The sequence below is a fragment of the Candoia aspera genome, chromosome 12 (assembly GCF_035149785.1).
Source record: "Candoia aspera isolate rCanAsp1 chromosome 12, rCanAsp1.hap2, whole genome shotgun sequence".
Lineage (NCBI taxonomy): Eukaryota > Metazoa > Chordata > Lepidosauria > Squamata > Boidae > Candoia > Candoia aspera.
The window spans coordinates 2,901,043-2,921,324 of record NC_086164.1 but is presented as its reverse complement, the minus strand read 5'-3'; the positions used below and the strand labels follow the sequence as shown (position 1 = coordinate 2,921,324).

At 46.3% G+C, this 20,282-nt stretch overlaps 2 protein-coding genes across 2 annotated transcripts in view; one reads left to right on the top strand and one right to left on the bottom strand.

Moving 5' to 3' along the window:
- Nucleotides 1-20,282, bottom strand: part of LOC134504489 (coagulation factor IX-like) — a 164,366-nt gene that overhangs the window by 22,984 nt on the left and 121,100 nt on the right. The gene's annotated exons all lie outside the window — the stretch shown is intronic.
- ATP11C (ATPase phospholipid transporting 11C) overlaps nt 16,741-20,282 on the top strand; it is a 66,839-nt gene continuing 63,297 nt past the window's right edge. Inside the window, exon 1 of the mRNA XM_063313664.1 lies at nt 16,741-16,965. Coding sequence (XP_063169734.1) covers nt 16,939-16,965 — 27 coding nt within the window. The 5' untranslated portion in view covers nt 16,741-16,938. The remainder of the gene's footprint in view (nt 16,966-20,282) is intronic.

Sequence of the window (20,282 nt, the reverse complement as noted above, 5' to 3'; positions counted from 1 at the left end):
TTGACTTGACTTGACTTGACTTGTATGGCCACCCATCTCACAAGAACGACTCTGGGTGGCTTCTGTAGACTTGAACAAAGAGTTATGACATTCCAGTCAATAGAAAAGAAAACTCTTCCCCTCACACACTCATGCTTCACATAGGGCTTTGAGCAGTAATCCGTTAATAGGTTCAAAATCATTCATTAATGGATGATGAAAATGTGGGTTCTTAATGTGATTTTAATTGTGACTGGCCTCTCTAAATGGTTATTGCTGCCAACATCCATTGCCTTCCTTTCTCTCCCCTCCCTGATGTCTTTTCTTCTAATTTAAACCATGCATTTCTCATGATTTTCTCATTTCCTAGTATTAATCAGCCTTTTTTCTTTACCCTGCAGTCCTGTTGTGTGCACTTACTTGAAATTAAGCCCCAGCAGGTTCAGTGGCTCATGTGTATAGATTACAGCATTTAGGGTGGCCTTCTTGAGGACTTTCCAAAAATCAGCACCTATTAAGATATTGTGATTTCTTGGAATTCATGGATCCGTTACCTTTTCTTTTTCACTGTTAGTTTGCTGGCACCCTTTATTTCTGAAGCTATACACTGCAATGGTATCAGTGTCTACCTCTATGTGTCCCTCGCTCACATAATGAAAAGTACAGCGGTATTAAAATTCAGCTGTTAAAAATGCAAATGTGGTGCGGACCCATCTCGTCAAAGGCGATCCCTGGCAGAAAAGTTAACGAGCTGTACAAAATGTCCTCTGCTGTTTTCCAGATTATTTCAATTTGGAACGAAAGGGAAAGACTCCTGGTGAAAAGGAACTTTCATACCCCCAGGTTTGCATGTAATAACTGGTTAATCAGCCAATTAGGGGGAACGGACAATTACAAATTGAAAAGCAGGCAGAAAGGACAGACCCACCCTCCCCTCGAAAAAGAAAGGAGAAAAAGAAAAAAGAAAAAGAAAATTGGTTAAGGTACAACTTAATCCCTTTGAAGGGATTCCTAACATTAAATCCAAAAGAATTATCCTTAATCATACCTGAATTCATTTTCTTACATTTCCCTTTTTTTTTTTTGCTACTTGTTAGCCTAGTTAATTGGCAGATGAACTAGCAATTACTGCCAGATCTGGCTCTAAACACGCCCACGTTTTTAAAAAAAACAAAACACACACACAAAAAACTGGGAACTTTTTCCTGACAACGAATCCCATTCTTTCCCAGAGTAACACCGTTGCAGCAGAGCAGTTTGAGAATGAGGGATCTGGTGCCTTTGATAGCATCATCCATGAAAGGGCTGAACGTAATAAACATGCTCCTGGATCCCTTTAGTTTTTCTGCAGGAACCGCTAGCTAACATCTGAAGACTCACATTTTGTGTTTCTGGGAAATTTCATGAGTAAGACTGATCAAATCTGATTGGGGAACATTTTAGTTGATTCTTGCTTTTCCGTTTTCAAGGGAAATCTAAGTCATTACTTGTTAAATCCAAACTTAGATGTCTTGGACATTCAGAAAAAAAAAAAGCTTTCAAAATTGGGTAAGACCACTATTAAAACTAATTTCTTGGTGACTTCATGGGCATCCAGGTGGTATTCTTGGCAGCACTGTAGAAGTCGCTTAGCCCTGTGTTCTCAGGGATGTCTAACCTACAGTTCTGAACTTCCTGGAGCTCTCTCATCTACCTCCAACTCATCCAGCACCCATCCTGCAAGTATCTGCAGAAGCTTACAAGCAAGGATGGAGATAGTAATCCTTCCCCTTTTCTCTACACAGAAACATTATGGTGCCACATGCATGATGAGGCACATCTGTGGATGGATGGATTGAAGGCCTTAGAAGAGAACTGCCTGAGATAACAAAGGAGGCTTGCTGTAGAGGAATTTGGAAATAACCTTGAAGAAGGAATGCAAAATTATGTCAACACCAGCTTAGCCCCAACTGAGAGGAGGGGATGAGAAAGAAACTCAAGATTCCCTCATCTTGATTCTCTTGAGTATAGGAGGGGAGAGAAAGAAACTCACCAGGATTTGAAGATTCTGTTATTATATCCTGCAACAATAAGGTTCCAGTAATCTTTACGGAGTCTGTTTCTTGACCTGGCCTACCTTGAAGGGCTGACATCAATCATGTATTTGAGTCCCTAGCCAATCAAGGTGGTTTGAATCCTGGAGAACCAATGAAAATCAAGGGAGCCAATGATCTATTGCAGAGCTAGGAAGGTGTTTTTCTTATATTTTCCATAGCTCAGCAGGATACATCTGCTTTGTACATAATAACACATCTGCCATTCCCTGCCACAGCAAGGCAGTATAAACCTGGATAGTCAGCTCATGTACCACGTGTGGCCTTTGAAACCCTTTTCTTCAGCCCCCAAACTCATTGGATTGAAATCTGGCAGGATCTTCCCCAAGGTTGGCAGCTCAAGCCTGGGCTGATTTCCTGCAGGAAACACACATACAAAATAAGATGTGTTAAGCCTTCACAAGGGTGCTTCTACGGTCACATTCCCTCCTCATCCTTAAACCTCCTCCCCCCAATTTTTAGAAATGGGCAGGGGGAGAAAAGGAAGCCGCAATTCTTCTGATGAGATCAGAATAGACCCTGGCCTCCAGCTGCCAAAAATAATAATGAAAAACTGCTAGGAAAACACTCCTCATGTTCTTAAATCTTTTTTGCCACTCTGGGCCACCCAAAGGAAACCCAAATTGCTGGTCATCCATAACTGAAATGCAAAAAGGCATTTGTAATCCAGCTCAGGCATCATTAGAAAGGGGTGAGAGAAAGTTGAACGGGGCAATCCACCTTGCAGTAGTCAATATTCCAACTGTTGATTTATACAGAATGAGATTGCGACATCTTTAACACCTTCTGGTTAGGGATGCACATAACTGCTGTCAGCCAGCCACAGCTCTCCTTGTCTTGCTCACAGCCACAGCTGAGCCACATCTATCTATCTATCTATCTATCTATCTATCTATCTATCTATCTATCTATCTATCTATCTATCTATCAAATTTATATGGCCGCCCATCTCACAAAAAGTGACTCTGGGCAGCATACAACAAAGTTCTAAAACAGCGAACAATTAAAACAATCATGAGTCGCTTGCCGAAATGGGCAGTGAAGAAATGTGATAAATAAAACAAAACAAACAAATAAATAAATGTGCATGTGCAATCACCTCCCCTGTCCCCCCCCCCCTGACTTTTTAAAAATTACTAGGATTCCCATCCCTTTTACACCAGCTCAGCTGACAGTGGGACATCGCCACCACCAAAAAGAAAAAAGAAAAAGAAGTCTTATGGGGCTGAGCCCCCCAGCAGAGAAGCTGTCCTGTCCAGGAGAAGGCTGTGTCCTGGCTTTGCAGCTTGGCCTGTCTAAAGACTTCCATTCACTCGTCTCAGTACCTGATTAATTAGTTAATTAGGCCTAGATGCAAACTGGCTCTGTTATGCAATCTGGAGGGGAGGGGGCTGGTGCAGGAGGGGGTGAGACCCTGCTTAAGGAGGCGGGGGGGGGGGAATTTTCCTCTCTTCTGTTCTTCAACAGCACCCCATATGCACCCCTACATACCCGTCCGCTTCATCGCCGGGTTTTGTTTCTTATGTTTGGCAACAGTTTTCCAAAACTTACCACTTCGTCGCTGCTGTTAACACCACACTTTCCCATCCCACCCCCCACCCCCACCCTGCCAACACACTGTTGCACATGTTCATAGCCCTGATGTTAGGAAATCTTGGCTGCAAACAAGTTGCGGGTCTTAGTTCTGGGGGGGGGAAAGGGCAAATTATCTTTTTTTTTTTTTTTTGGTGCTGTGATTTATGCAGTTGCATCCTGGGTGAGATTAAATGAGGTTGAAGAGATGCCGTTGAGTCAAGAGGGGTTCCCAGTTCTTTGGCTATATTTGGGGGATATGTCTGAATTAGTGCATACACACACACTTACATGTACACACACACACACAGACAGGGTATATGCCTACTTAGAAGAACTACTGCCGGGTTTCTCTCGCTTCCCATAACTCTGCAAGGCCAAACTTGAATAACAAATTTATCCCAGCCTTGCTGGGAGGCTAAAGTCCCCAAAACACATTTAAGCCTCCTGTGCACGCACACATCCACACCAAGGGAGGGAGCTGGAATTTAAGGCTTCCAGCCCATCCTTTGCTGGAAGTAGAAGAGAGAGAGGATAAAAGATTTTCTCACTCCCCCCTCCTCCGAATTTCAATGAAAAAGACCACTGTCTTCCACAGGAACAACTCCAAACCACCAACATTTCTTCCTATGGGACAGCTCCGGAGAATTTTTTTTCCCCTCCCCTTTCTGCTGGGCAAAGCTGCTAATTAATGCTGGGCTGTCCCTTGCAGCAAATGCTTAGCGCATAACAAGTGGGAGAGGGGCGGTATAGGAGGCCAAGCTGGAGAGAGAGAGAGAGAGAGAAATGCTCAATGTTTGTGATTGCCCCGTTGAAGTTATGGGGGGGAGAGAGAGCCCCCCTCCCCTTCTGGTCCCCCTCGAACCTCCCCAACTTACTGTCTGTTAAATCAGACCTTTTCTAAAGAAAACCTGTCCACAAAAGCTGTCAATCACAGGCTGGCCTTCAAAATTGGAGTTCACAGGGACTCCAGTGACAGCCCCCTGCTCACCCCTACTGCCTCCCCCCACCCCCCTTGCAAGACATCAATCTTTTCTCTCTCTCCTCCCCCCACCCACCCCCATGTGCACCCTCACCCCATTGTGTGGGGCTGCAGGTGTTTATGACTATGAACAGAACTGCCGTGCATCTTCTCTAAGATGCAGAAACGTGGGAAGAGGGGGCGGAGCTGGGGGGCTGGAAGAATTGCAGACAGATGGGAGAGGGTTCTGGATGTAAAGTCATTCCCCAACAGTCGCCTTCTATTTTTAACTTTCTCCCCATGAGCCCCAGTTTAAGCACTTCCCCACCCAGCCTAGGCCCTCCCGGGGCTGGGGGAGGAATCTTGCCAGAAGTACTGCCTGTCTCCCCAAAAGACATATTCCCAACGAACTTTTAAAGAAAGGTTCATCTGTCCCCCATGGGGGGAAAAAGGATATATTTTAAGTCAGAGTGCACGTGGCCTTTGCACATATTTTCCCCCTCTGCAAAGATGTTGCTTTGGGGCAACTGATGGCCCAACTTGACAGTCCCCAGAGTTAGTGGCCTCAGAAAACATTTCCAGTGTGTGTCTTCTTTTTTTAATTGATTCCCTGCAAAATCCCAATGGCTTTGCTTCAAAGGGAAAGAATTCCAGTCTGGAATGTCCATGTTGTTCAAATGGAGGAAAAACTACAGGGAGCTGGAAAAAAAAACCTTATTGATGGGGAACTTCTTCTTAGCCAGCGTGTTTCTCTCTTCTTTGTGCCGATTGCTGGGGGGGAGGTGGGGGAGGTCCAGCCTTGTAGGGAGCCCAGTGGGATGGAAAGTTGAGGAAATTCCAAAGGGTTGGAAATGGGCTGAGTTCAGTTGTGTGCGCTCTTGTGTTCATTTCTGCAGGCAGTTGGGATCAAGCAGTTATTCCCCCCCATCAAAAAAAAAATCAGTTTGACCCGTTACAGAAACTGTTTTGCTTGTTGTTGAAAGGAATTGAGAGGGAACTAGCCATTGGTAAAATAATGTTGTCGCTTCAATGCAAGTACAAAACAGAAGAAAAGCCAACTAGGTGAAGGCCATTTGTGTGCGTGTGTGTTTAAACGAGGGTAGAAGAAGCAAATCAACCGAACAAAAATGTTTTTCATTTGTTGTTTAAAAATGGAGCAGTTGTAATTTCCCCCTTGCTGCAATTCCTGTGGGGCTTAAGACTGGACTCGCGCCGAGTTTTATTGTCCCTAGCTTCAAGGGCCAGAGCCCTGGAACTCTGCTCAAAATGCACCTGTTGCCTTACTGCTGCTACTGTTTAAATCATCCTGATGATGCTTTAAAAATGAGGAAGGTTCCCTTTGAGAAAGGACAAAGGCATCCTCTTTCAAAAGATGATGACAACGATGCAATCTGCATATGTATCGATGGGCGCCTTTTCTTCTTCCCAGATTGCAATGGCATGTGGAGCGGCAGGCAGGTATATCCGAAGCAGATTCCTCTTTCAGATTTAAATCCCCTAAGTAAGTACCCTTGAGTTTCCTTCTGGTGGCTTCTCCTTCACTAGCCCAGAAGTCTTCCAACCTGTCCTTCTCTAGATCTCTATTCATTGCTGCTGTTGTTATTTCAATTTGTACCCCAACTTTGCTCTTCAGCAAATATGAAATGGGAGGTCCTGTGCACGGATGTGTCCACAGATACATGTCCAAGATACCCATTCCTTTCCGTGATTGTGGAGATGAACAAGAGGAAAGGAAATGAAGCAATTTCTGGGGGGAGATGGGTGGTGGCAAAATTTGAAATAAATAAAATAAGCAACCCCTTTGGGGAGGAGGGGGTCAAAACCCTAGCTAATTTTTCCTCTAGCTTTTTACAGGCAATGTTGTGATCTCCATGATTAAAACCCAAAAGCAGGACACCAAGCATTTTCATGCAAGCATCCTGGTAAGTCAACCTCCCTTTTGGATAAAGAAATAAATGCTAAGTTTCTACTCCCATACATTATTAAGGGCCAATAACACCATATTTGGAGCACAACAGGGCTGTCTATTTTTGCATTTAGCATTGCAATCCCGTGAGTTTAAGAACACCCAGAAGTTCAGCCTGCTGAGTTTGGAGATCCAAGCCTGTAGCTGGAGATCTACTCAAAATCAAAGAGAATAGATTTACATCAGATGGATGGGTGGACATTGGGGGTAGGCCTCATCCTTACTAAACAAGCCAGAAAAACTGATCTGAGTTACAGCCCTACCAGTCAGGAAGTGTGAAATGCTGAGCTAGAAGATGCTTACTGGTGCATCCGGGAGACAGCGATAACATCTTTCCAAGGGCGGTCTGAAAAAGCAAAATCGTCTCTTTCTCCGGGGGACTTAGTGAGTTCCGTTTTGCCAGTCAAAACAATATGGTTCAGGTTTCACAAAACTGATATTTTGAGAGGGTCTGTGTGTGTGTGTGTGTGTGTGTGTGTGTGTGTCCCCACATATGTACTGCAACAAGTTATTTGAACTTTGCAGCACTACAATCCTATACGGCTTACTGGTTTCAGATTAATTTCCTTTGTTATGACCCATTTCAGTTTTGAATGATCCCTGAAGCCACAAAAGAAGATTTGCGCCTTGGTAGATAGACTAGGCCTCCTGTCTTCTGGGATCCACAAGTAGCCATTTTAATCTTCTACAGCGTCCCCATCAGAAGCTTATTCCCGGAAACCTCGGTGCTTCATCAGATTAAAGTGGTTCCTTCACAGAAGTTGGGTGATTAATCTGATGGAAGTTGATTAATCTAATGGACAGCCGTCACCCTCCTCCCAAACTGGCTGAGGAAGGACATTTTGGAGGAATGTGTTTCACATGTAAAGTTGGTCAGAAGTGGGAGGGAGCTATTGGGTGAAGGTATCATTCTCCAGCATCAGTATGTTTTTATAGTGCTTCAACTGAAACTGGCTCCTTCTGGAAATCTCCACTTGGGAGGAAGAAACAAATAACAAAGCTGTACATAAAAGTTACTGCTTCTCTTTGCAAACACCCATTCATGCAAGACATTGTATTCTAGAAAATACCAAATGCTGTTGGATGATTTTTCAGAAATTTATAGGCAGAGAAAGAGATAGCTTGTTTTTCTGACTGTTGTCTCTCTAAGATGATAATAATAATAATAATAATAATAATAATAATAATAATAATAATATCATCTTGCTTTTCTGACTGTTGTCTCTCTAATAATAATAATAATAATATCATCTTGCTTTTCTGACTATTGTCTCTCTAAGATAATAATAATAATAATAATAATAATATAATCTTGCTTTTCTGACTATTGTCTCTCTAAGATAATGATAATAATAATATCTTGCTTTTCTGACTGTTGTCTCTCTAAGATAATAATAATAATATCTTGCTTTTCTGACTGTTGTCTAATAATAATAATATCTTGTTTTTCTGACTGTTGTCTCTCTAAGATAATAATAATAATAATAATAATAATAAAATCATCTTGCTTTTCTGACTGTTGTCTCTCTAAGATAATAATAATAATATCTTGTTTTTCTGACTGTTGTCTCTCTAAGATAATAATAATAATATCATCTTGCTTTTCTGACTATTGTCTAATAATAATAATAATAATAATATCTTGCTTTTCTGACTGTTGTCTCTCTAAGATATTAATAATAATAATATCTTGCTTTTCTGACTGTTGTCTCTCTAAGATATTAATAATAATAATAATAATAATATCTTGCTTTTCAGGCTGTTGTCTCTCTAATATTAATAATAATATCTTGCTTTCCTGACTATTGTCTCTCTAATAATAATAATAATATCTTGCTTTTCTGACTGTTGTCTCTCTAAGATATTAATAATAATAATAATATCATCTTGCTTTTCTGACTGTTGTCTAAGATAATATTAATAATATCATGTTTTTCTGACTATTGTCTCTCTAATAATAATAATAATAATATCTTGCTTTTCCGACTGTTGTCTCTCTAAGATAATATTATTATTATTATTAATAATAATAATAATAATAATAATAATAATATCATCTTGGTTTTCTGACTGTTGTCTCTCCAAGCCAATCACCATCATTACTCTCGTTATAATGTAAATGACTACAGAAGAGAAACAACCATCTTTAGAACAGCAGCTTAATCATGAATGCAAATACATCCAACCCTGAATTCTACCAGATTGCGTTAAGGCACTATTAAGTCACCACTTGCAAGATAAAATGTATTCATGAGATCTGCAGTATCCTTTTCCTTCCAGGTGCTGCACCTTACTAACAACCCTGTGAGGTAGGCAGGCAGGGTGAATGCAACTGGCCTGTGTGAATCCTGTCTGGTTAAGAGAGGGAGTGCACGCTTGGAGCTGTCTGTCGAAGGGCATGTCACTCTGGAGAATTTCCTTTACCTCTTGCTTCACCAGCACAAAGTCCTGATTTATTTTAACCCAGCTATAATCCCAGCCAGTTTTAATCAGTCTGAGAAAACAGCACCCTCTAGTGTTCACCTTCAGCCTTAAAATCTCATTCCGTTTTTATTTTCCCGGGTCTTTTTAACCCTTTTTCCAAAACACACGCCCCCAGCACGAACGGTCAAAATGGCCAAAACGTAGAAAAGTCCAAAGAGGTGAGTCTACCACGGCTGTAGGATCTGCTTTGAATTTTAATGTGTTTAGATGTTTTTAGGGATGTAAACCACCCAGCACTCACATAGATTATGGTGCTCTGGGGATAGGATCAAGCAACACATAAATCTATACATTTGCTAGGAAACCCCACCCAGACTTCAAGATTTTGTTACGTGAAACAAATTGTGCCAATAAGATATTTGGCAGTTTCAGTTGACCTAACAGAAGAGACCGTCTTCAAAACCCTTATCCGCAGCTGATCTTCATTGCCCAGTGTGACTTGGCTGTGGCCTTTTCAGAGCAGCTTTGGGATTTAAAATGTTTGCAAAGGAGCATAACACGCATGCGTAGCCACCCGGGAGAAGCACGTGTGTGCCTCTGAAACTCAGAAATATGCCAAAATGCCACTGAAGCACCGAAAGAATGGGGAAAAGGGTTATGCCTGAACCAAAAAATCTGATTTCTTGATGCGAAACCAATACATCTGTCCAAGCAGGAGGTGAATACAGGCTTTTACTGTTAGCGAAGAGGAACATGGAGGATATTTCATGTATATTTTTAACTGCAGACTCTTCAAACGGGATGATGCGTCTAAAAGGGCAGTTGCAATACTGCGTTCATAAGGCTCTTTGCTGATAATTCTGTTCCTTCTTGCTTTGTTTGTTAACCATCAGCCTTCCCTTCCTTGATTGCCATTAATTGTCAATTAAGGGTCTAGCTGTTGAGCCAATTTGGATTTTGGTAAAAAAAAAAAATGCTTGCCATCATTAGTTTCCAGGTAATTAATTAGGGTCCCCCTCCAGCCCTCTCGTCCTTTATTTATTCATTCAATACATCACCTTCTTGCTCCCTTAGAAATTGGTCTTGGCTTTCTACTCACGGGGACCAGTCCTTCTTCCATCCTTTGAGGAGCATCTTAGAGGCTTCCTAGGATTGCCTTCTTTTTTCCAAAAGGAAAAAAAAAATGACACAAAGGTTGGCTTCCAATACACACCTCCAAAGTGTTAGCAGGAGCGGGGGCCAGCCATAGATTCAGGGCTGTTTCAACATGGCGTTCGGCAGCTGCTGACCCCCCCCCCCAGTCCAATCCATGGCTTTCACAGAAGCCAGGAAGCAAGGGGCCAACCTGCCAGCCTCTCTGGAGCAGCCGCTGTTTGTCACATCTGGTGGATGGCGTCCATCACATCTGGTGGATGGCGCAGAGCACCACGCTACCTGGTTCATCACTTCCCCCACATTCGTCATCCTCAGAGCTCCTGCCCATGAGAGACTCCTTTGAATCACTCCAGGAGGAACTGTACGAACACTGGAAATGCTCCAGTGAGTACACGCTTCCCAATTCATCCAAATGGATGCTTTCGGAGGAACTGTTCTGACCAATGTGACTGCTGGATCTTCTGTGGTTGGGTTTCAGCTCTGGGGGCGTGGCGGCCCTCCGGGCTTTGGACTCAACAGCCGTTGGCTTCTGGGCTGGCGGTTGGTCTGCCGTCTGTTCAGAAGAAGTCAACTGGTTGGTCTGAGAAGGAGAGAGGACAATCCTTGTCTCCACACAGTGGGTTTGGATGGCGAAAGATTTCAGTTCCGCATTCAGGGGCCTTCATGCAGACAAGAGGAGGAAAAGCATCACAATAAGATACAACTTTCTGCAGAACTCCAGGCATGGTCCAAGAGGGGAGGATGTTTTCATCCGGAGGGCCCTCACATGGACAGCCTCCCCTGCTATATTCCCATCAATGGCCCCAAAGTGGGCAGAATGAAAGCCCACCTCCTGTCATGAGTAAGGATGGCGAGCAGGGGGCTCCCATCCAGGCTGTAAAGCGCATGCGTAGCACTGAGGAATTAAGCAGCCATTCAAAGAGACACAGATCGGGACCGCCTTAACCTTTGGGGTTCATATGTCTGGGTTTTTCCCACGCTTCTTCAGTCTGTTAGGATTCTGTTTATGTAGCAGTAATAAACACTAGAGACCTACTCCTCGTCTCAGCGTGTGTCTCACTGTTAGGACACCTCCATCCCATTAGGCAAGGCAATCTATTATGCTAAGCCAAGGTTTGCTTCACTATGGTTTATGAAATAACCATCACTGTCTGGACGTGTTCAACATCAGACATGTTTTGCAGACCACAATAGCCCAGCTCATGGCGTATTCAAAGGCAAAACTGGACTGGTTTCTAGCTTGGTTGGAGAGATGGGCAAACCAGTTGTTTGCAGGTAGACATGCAACTCTGGACTCACAGATGAACTAATGCATCCATCCCATTCCAGCCAGCCAATGAGCAGTCTCCTTCAACTTAATCTCTCCCAGAGGTGTTGGGATGGGACTTGGACCACCCTAGGTGAACAGGTCAGAAGTCTGTCCCAACATATTTGGAGAATTTTGACCCAGAGCACAGTCAGAATTTTTTTTCTGACCAGAGAATGAATCTGGGAATGTTTTCTGAAAAGCAAATGCTCTGTTGCTAAAGCTACATCAAGTAGGCTTCCAGTCCTCACGGTTCAGAATGAAGGAACACAAGAAGTTTCTTCATGCCAAATCCGATCTCTGGCTCATCTCCTTAATACTATTAATACTATCCAACAGCAGCTGAGCCATGATTTAAGCCACGATTTATTCCATAAGCCACAGTGGCTGGGTTCCCACCCGTTCTCCAAACAGTGGTTGGTGTGGGTCCATACTCACGTGTCTTCCCTGATCAGTCTGAAGTGGAGGAAGACGCATCCCACGATTAGAAAGACCAAGAGGATCATGAGCAGACACATCATGCCAATAAGCAGGTCTTGCTTGAGTCTCTGCTTCTCCATGGAGTCGTCTAGCAAGAGAGACTTGGTTGGAAGCAGTAGTGCTGCTTAATTACTTAGTTAATTCATTAGACTAGCTTTTCTATCCACTGGACTCTAGCTGGCTTAACAGCGGAAAATCAGATACAAACCATGACAAACAGCTAAAAATATGAATGGAAACAATAATTCAGGCATTTCCAAAGACCTGGCTGAAGGAGAAGATGGGAATCGAGTCCACTGTACCGATTGGAAACAGCGAAGACGACTTTTCTCTTGAGCTCCGAATGCAGGGACATCTTTAAGAAACCTGTTCCTGCAGATCTGAATGTCTGAGTAGGAGTGTGTTGAGATATGGGACTCCCTCCTACACTTACCTCAAGGTATCCATGGGATAAATGACCCATTCCAGAGATGAAACAGTCAGGGGGATTCTGGGCATTCTGTTTTTCCAGTGGACCATTCTGATTTGGCCATAGAAATGAAGATGCCCTCCAGTGGAGCTCAATTTCTGCCGACCTCATGGAGGACACATCATGGCACATCCGTGCAATTTCCTGGCAACAGTATGGAAGTGGTTTCTTCCTGACTGCCTACATTGGCCATAGACTTTAATTTCCTCATGGTCTCCCATCCAAAAACTAACCTATTCCCAACCTATTTAGCTTCTGAGTGCAGCTAATGTTGCCACCAGTTAAGTCTTATCATGATAGGTTTCTTTTTAGGAGGACCATACGAAGCTGTATCCTTCTGAGCGATGCCCCTGGTCCATCCACCCCAGGAATGTCAACAAGCAGGAATCTTTTCCTGCTGTATTAGGACATGATGGGAACTGAATCTTCGGATTGCAAAGCATTTATTCAGCCAGTTTCCTAAAGCTGTATATAACATTTCTATTAGCTTTACAGAGGGGCTTCTGAGGGGCTTCCACCAAGATTTATGATTGCAGCCCCCTTCTTAGCAGAGCTCCAATAGTGGGAACACCCACATCCTTAATGAAGACCCAGTTCCCAAGATCCTTTGGGGGAAGGAATCCATGACACTTCGTCTCATGTCAGGTCAAAAGAGATCTGCAGGGTTACATGTATCCCAACTCCATCTTCCTCATTCAGTACAAGGGTGTCTGCACAACATGCAGTATGTGCAACACTCATAAAAAGCAGGTGAAGCTTCAACTGCACCATCATGGGCCCCATCTTGACTTTTCTGACCACATCCCATGGACATCCCTGTCTCCAGAGATGTTGGGTGCCAAGTGGCCTCTCGGAAGCTCACAGATCTGAAGACCTGAAGTGGTCTAGTGGCTAATTTTGTGGCTGCCGAGCAGAACAATCTCACCGCCTGCCCTCCCCTTTCAAGGTCCCCTACCTTGACATAAGTGTAGCCTTAAAAAGATGGAGAAAAGTAGGAAAGTATTGGAAAAGCTGGTCATGGTTTCCTCGGCCTCTGCTTCTCCCCATGCTGACTTCAGAGCATCTTTGCCGTGGAAATCCATGACACGCCCAGCATTCTCAACAACATTCTGACAGCATAATCTCTGCCCTATGGAGGAGAAAGGAAACCAGGACACTGTGAGGGTTGGGAAGGTCCCAAGCAGGGCATCTCCTAGCAGGCTGGCCTTCTTGATCTGGCTCCTGCTCTTACTTCCTCACTCAACTGTTACTCCTAACCACTCCTCAGCTTCTGACGGTGTTTCTAGGGCGCTCTGGATCTACAACCCTACAATGCAGGTCTAATGAGTACATGGGCCAAGGTATATCTGAGCCAAAGAAGAGCATCATTGGGATGGGCCCCAGATCAGAAGAAGAGCCCAGCCAATCTGGTGTCCGTGAGGATTTGCTGAAATCTATCTTGCAGAGTTGCAGGTGGCTTCCTCTTCTCATGAGAAAGATGCCTTCCTTTTTCTACTTCTTGGGCTATTGGAGAATTTTTTTCTGAATCTTCCTGGTGGGATGGCGGGGGGGGGGGCTTGAGCTGAGTTTATTGCTGGGGGAGCAATGTCTGTATTTTGGGGTTTTGTTGCTTATCATCCTCCCCTTCAGATGCTGGAGAAGACCTTTGGGAACGTTGGTTCATGGATGGAAACGTGGGAAGGCACGAAGGCAAAAGGAAAGGAAGATCTTCACACCCATCCTTTGGCCATTTGGCAACACCTTGAGATGTCAATCACAAGGATTTCACAACCTCGGTCTTCTCCTATGAAAGGAATTCTGAAGGCACATCTTTGGTTCCCAAACTGGATGAGAACTGGCAGGAAAGGATGAAGGCATGCAGCTTGTGCACAGGGACCACTTTTACCGATTGGATCTGTTGTGGCAAAAAGCTGGCTCACCTGAAGCAACCAAATCATTTTGAAGATACAACATGATTTTATTTGCATGCCTACAAGCAATAATACAGTATATACTGGCCCCTCGAGACTTAGGTCCTTGGTTAGGACTTGGATCATTAAGTTTCCACCTGTCTTAAACGGTGAATCTAACTGTAGATTACAACAATAACAACAATGGTAGCAGGGTATCACAATTCCATGCACTGCAAAAACTGGCAATCCATGTTTCGGACTTAGCGAAAGCCAATCTTCCTTTGGAAACATTAGCAAAAGTCCTAGGAAGCTACATTCTGCAATTCACACAGAGATTAGCATTTTAACACCTTTCTTCCAAAAAGACAAGATTATTTTGTGTACCCCTGTTTAAATCCCAATTAAACTTTTGACCCTTGTCACATTCCAGACCGTTTTAATGGTGGGTTGTGTTTAAGAAAAAAAAAGGGGGGGTGAGAGTCTTTTGTTTGCACCTGTGAATTTTCCAAAGTGCATTCCCCTCTAAATCTTCGATAATGAGAAAGATTCCTACCACTTTCTCTCTTCCACTTAGGCCAACCTCCTTATCAACTAGTTTTTTAGGACAAAAAAGGCAGGCCTTTTAATCCTTGGGAACTTCATTGTAGAATCTACACCCCCAGTTTGAAAGGCAACTTTCCTTTCTGGAACAATCCCTGCGGAATCATGGCCCAGACTTAGGACAAGCTTAAAGTGGGGATCATTTGCCACTTGCCTTCTTCCCCCGCAGTCACCCCCATTTCTGCCAAACAGTGTTCTTCTTTTCATTAATTAAAAGAACTATTTAACATATGGTCTATATTTCTAGCCAAGTGAAGGTTTCAGCAGGTAACAGCTGTTGGCTGATGTTGTTTGAGCTCAGAAGGTAAGCAGGCTCAGGGCTGATTACGACCTGGATGGGAGACCACAAGGAAATCCCAGGATTATAGGCTAGATTTGGAAAATGGAAGGCGGCCACAGCAAACCGCTTCCGTCCTGCTGCAGAGAAAATGACATGGAGCTGGCTATGAAATTACTAGGCTCTGAGTTCAACTCAAAAGATGCTTGAGTTTAAGAAAGGAAACCAAGTTGCTGCAGCCAAAGACTCTGGAAGTGGGGCCAGCTGCCCAGAGAAAGCTTAAGGCGAAGTGACGTTGAGCCTCCCAGAAGGTGGACAGAAGCATCATTTGTCTTCCCGCACCGGGCATTTGGTGAGCAGTTCCATTCCCAGTGGTCTCCCTTCCGTGGAAGATCCAACTTTGCAGCACAAAAGGCTTGGCTGCAGTTCAGCTGGAGGCAATTTTAGGAAGCAGTTCAGACTGCAAGCCGTTCAACTCTGGGTCAGGTAAAATATGGTAAATACATGACTCACAAGTGTGTGTTTGTCCAGTTGGGCAGAGCAAGTTAACTGGGGTGGAATTATCGCAGTTCTGTGTCAGCAGGAAAAATCTGCTGATGTGGTGTGTGAAGGAGGGGGAGGCACACCAAGGTGTGTTTGTTTGTTGCGGCTCATTTCACCCAGTGTGCAAAACACCCGGGGGCCCAACTGGATGAGTTTTGTTTACTTGCAAAATTCCTACCCCCGCCCCTCCCTGATGCCCCAGGCCCTCTTCCTAACACCCCCTTGGCCTGTTTTTCCCACAACAGCCCTGCGAGGTAGGCTGGGCAGAGAAAGAGGGCTCGTTCCCAGCCTACTCCAGCGAGTGCGTGCGCACCTGCGGAAAAGTTCACCGGGTAAGAGAACTGAACGGAAAACACCCCCGCCGTGGAGAGGGCGATGCAGGGAGGCGGGCAGATCGAGTCGCCCGCCGACCCTCCGCTCCGGATCGGCTCCGCGAGGATCCGGACTGACTCTGATCCGGATCGACGCTACCTTCCCCGACGCTGAACCGCCCGGGAAAGAAACGCCCGTTCCCTTTCCCCGGGAGCTTCCCAGCCTTCCTTCCCGCGCGCAGGAGCCGCGGGCCCGTTCGGCTGCTGCGGCGGGCAGACAGTCCGCCCCAGCAGCGGCAGCGGCTCCTCCTCGCCCGGCCGCCGGGGGAGCCGCGCGTCGGGACCAGGCCGGCCCGCGAGGCGGCGAAGCGGCCCGCTGCGACCGGGAGGAGGGAGCGGCGGGCAGCGCGCCATGTGCGCTCGGGAGGCGGCGCCGGAGCGGAGCGGAGCCGCGCCTCGGCCCGCCTGCAGGGCGGCGTTCCGGCCTCCCGAGACGCCGCCTCCGCCTCGGAAGGCAGCCCGCCCTTCTCGGCGGCCACCGGGGCGCCCCTGCCGCCTCTCCGGCGATGCGGCCCAGCGGGCGCCTCCGGCCAGGCTGAGCGCGCGGCGCAGGGGCGAAGCGCGGATCTGCTCGGCCCGGCTCGGCCCGCTGCTCCGGCCGGGGAGCCCGCTCGGGGGCCGCGGCTCGGCGGGAGGAGGCGGCGGCGGCGGCGGCGCGATGTGGGGAAGAACCAGCGCGCCGCAGCGCCGCCGGTGACCCCAGCCCGGGACGCCCGGCCGCTCGCCGCAGCGGGTCTCCCCGCCGCTGCTGCCGCCGCCTTGGCCGCGCCTGGGCACGCGCCGCCCGCCAGGCCCGCAGCGCCGCCTCCGCGCGCCCCGCCGCTCCCCGAGGCGCTGCGGCACCTCCGCCATGCTGCGCCGGCAGCTCCGCCGCTTCGTAAGTTCCGCGGGGCGGGGCGGAGCGGGGAGGGGGCGGGGGCGGGGGCGGTTCTCTCCCGGGGGGTCGTCCCCCCTCCCCCCCGAGGCCTGCCCGCCACCCGGCGCCCCTGCCCGGCTTCCCCGGCCGGTCGTGCGGCTTCGCCTTCCTCCCCTCCGGGCTCGGCGGGGCATAGCCATTTGCGGAGCCCGGTCCCTGCGCGGGGGTGGGGGGCGGCCGCGAGGCGTCGGGTTGGTTCCTTCGCTCCCCCCCGCCCCCCCCCCGCCGGTCCTTTTGTTCGTCCTGGCTCCGAGGGAGCGGATGGGGAGAAAGGGGGCTTCTCCTGCCCCTTCTGGGGGTCCCCAGTTTTCGAGAGATCCCCCCTACGTGCCATGGGAGGGGTGGAGGGGTTGAGAAGGGCGCCCAGGCTGGAGAATGGGAGGGAAATTCCTCCCCCCACCCCGCAAGATCTGGGGTTATCCAACGGTGTGGATGGGTGACAAATTGAGGGGAGGCGGGGGGGGGGGTTGCGTTTGAGGAGAAGGGACAGGGCAAAAGGTGCTGGGTCCTTCCTGACTGTAGAGGCTGAGAGGGAGGAAGCTCATCTCCCTGCAAAGAGAGAGCTAGTCCCTCAGCAGCAGGGGGTGGCTTCGTGAAACCCTGATGGGCTAGTTCTTGGTTTTCAGGGAGATGAGCTTTCTCTCCCAAAGGAGGCTACCTAGGATTAGGAGGGATACCACCCTGGCATTCTACCCTGTCCCTTTTCTCCTCCCTTGATGAAATGCAAAAGCATGCTGTTTTCTTTTGGTCTCCCATGTTCCGAGGCTGGCCCAGCAGGGCTGTTGCCTTAAAAAGAAAAAAAAAACTTTCACACTTGAGAACTACCTAATAAAGGGACATGCACATATCAGGGGTGTGTGTGGGTGGGTGGGTGGGCGGGCGGGCGTGTGAAGCTTCTAGCAATCTGTCTGCAAATGTCTGCTTGTGGGGTGTGCTTCTGGAATTGAACACCCTGCCAACTGGGAGGGCAGGAGAGAAAAGACAACATTCAGTTGTTCCAGAGAGCAGAACACCTTTTAGTTTCAGCATCATTTCCCAGAAACCATCCTTTGGGGCAGCCTTTATTAACCCCCTACACGGATGCTGCATTCCTGTCCCTGTAGTATTCCTGAAGGTGGTGTCATGTGAGGGGAAAAAAAAGAGATAACTTGTACTACACATAATCCTCGACTTATGACCACAGTTGGGACCAGAATTTCCATTGTAAGTCGTAAGTCAAGTCACCATGTGACCAGACCCAATTTCACAACCATTTTCACGGTGGTCATTAAGCAAATTGTGGGTCATTAAGCGAATCCAGCTTCCCAATGGGTGTTTTTTGCCAAAAAATGGCAAAAAAGTCACAAAATGCGATCGTGTGACCACAGGACGCTGCAACTGGTTGTAAATGTGAGCTGGTTGCCAAGTGCCCAGAATGCGATCATATGATTGCGGGGTGGTGATGCAACATTTTGTGACCCATTCCAAGGCTGTCGTAACTTTGGACTGTTGATAAACGAACGGTCATAAGTCGAGGACTACCTGTAATACCAGTTTTGTCGGCCAAAGGGCCTGGGTTCAGTTTGCAGCATCTTCAGATAAGCAATAAAAATAGCCTGGAACTCTGAATACCAACTTCACTTAACACAGGAAAAGGACAGCTGGATTGAGTCTATATTTGTAACTGTTTTCAAACTTGCTACTTTCATTCTGTTGCAACTTGTATTTGTTTATGGCAGACCTGCTATTTTTATTTTGTTATGCACAATTCAAAACTCTCCTTTTCCAGCCTTCCAATGCTGAATAAGTTGCCATCGGGTGCATTAGGCGATGCAAAGCGTTTTGTTCTGGATTTCATTTGCTCCACTAATTAATTGCTGCTGGAAAGAAGAAAAATAATGCCTGCCGAAGATGAGTGTTAGTCTTTAGTCTTTAATTTTTTGAAGGCCTCTAGCTATGGCGCTGCGGGTTAAACCGCTGAGCTGCCGATCGGAAGGTCGGCGGTTCGAAACTGCACGGCGGGGTGAGCTCCCGTTGCTCGTCCCAGCTCCTGCTCACCTAGCAGTTCGAAAACATGCAAATGTGAGTAGATCAATAGGTACCGCTTCGGCGGGAAGGTAGCGGCGTTCCGTGTCGTCATGCTGGCCACATGACCACGGAGGAAGTGTCTTCGGACAAACGCCGGCTCTTCGGCTTTGAGACGGAGATGAGCACCGCCCCCTAGAGTTGGACACGACTGGACTTTACGTCAAGGGAAACCTTTACCTTTACCTAGCTATGGGCACGCCATTGATGCAGCTTCTTACCTGTTCTTTTTGATTGGCCTGTATAGATTTATGTCACCCTTCAATTATACACACACACACACACACACACACACCCAACATGGTTTCAAAAAGAAATTGCTGTTTCTTTTATCTTTTATTTAAATCAGCGGTATTGACTTAAGGTTTACTGTTAAAACAGATGACAGCCAGATGTCTTCAGGGCAGGAAACTGCAAAATTATAGAATACAGAAATTATATATAATTCTGTGCGATTTAATAATTTAGTAATGGTATCCGTTACTTTAAAAAAAAAAAAAGCAAGCCTTTACAACAGTGCCAGATATTCTGTACATGCTGCCAAGATTTTTTTTTTTATGGAGTTTATTTCTAAATCTGGAAAAAGATTTGCTTCTAAACTGAAGGGTTGCCCATTGGACGGGTTGTCCCATCTTTTAATCTGTGTGGTTAATGTTGCAACTTTCGATACTTAATCCATATATATTGTGATATTGTAATCATAATTGACTTTTTGCACTTTTGAGGGTGTACCTTTGGTGGAGGGAGGGACAGAGCTGCACATTTCCAACACAGATATGTACAAACCCAGGATAAATATTAGTGTATTGAATGGCATGTCCTAATTTGTCTTAATTTTTCCCTCCGCGCAACAGCAGTCAAATCTGCCACATCTGTGGGGAATTAATTAATTGGCTGACAGGAAGCCAGATTTCCACCCTGAGGATTATCACCACTGTATATTCTAACCCCTTTCCTCGATTTAAAAGTGTATATTCTGGCTGGGATCCCCAAGGCCTGTAAACAGACTTCCAAAAAGTTATAAAACAGCTGGATTTCAACCAGCAGTGATGCTCAGCTGCTGCAGCTAAAATAGAACTTTAATGGAAGACAAGAATAACAAGAAGGACTTTAATTTCAAAGTAAGATGGAGCCTCTCCATGGCTTTAGTTCACACACATGTTGGGTTGACATTTCAGTTAGTGTTTTGCATATCTGGCTTCTTCAGCAAACCA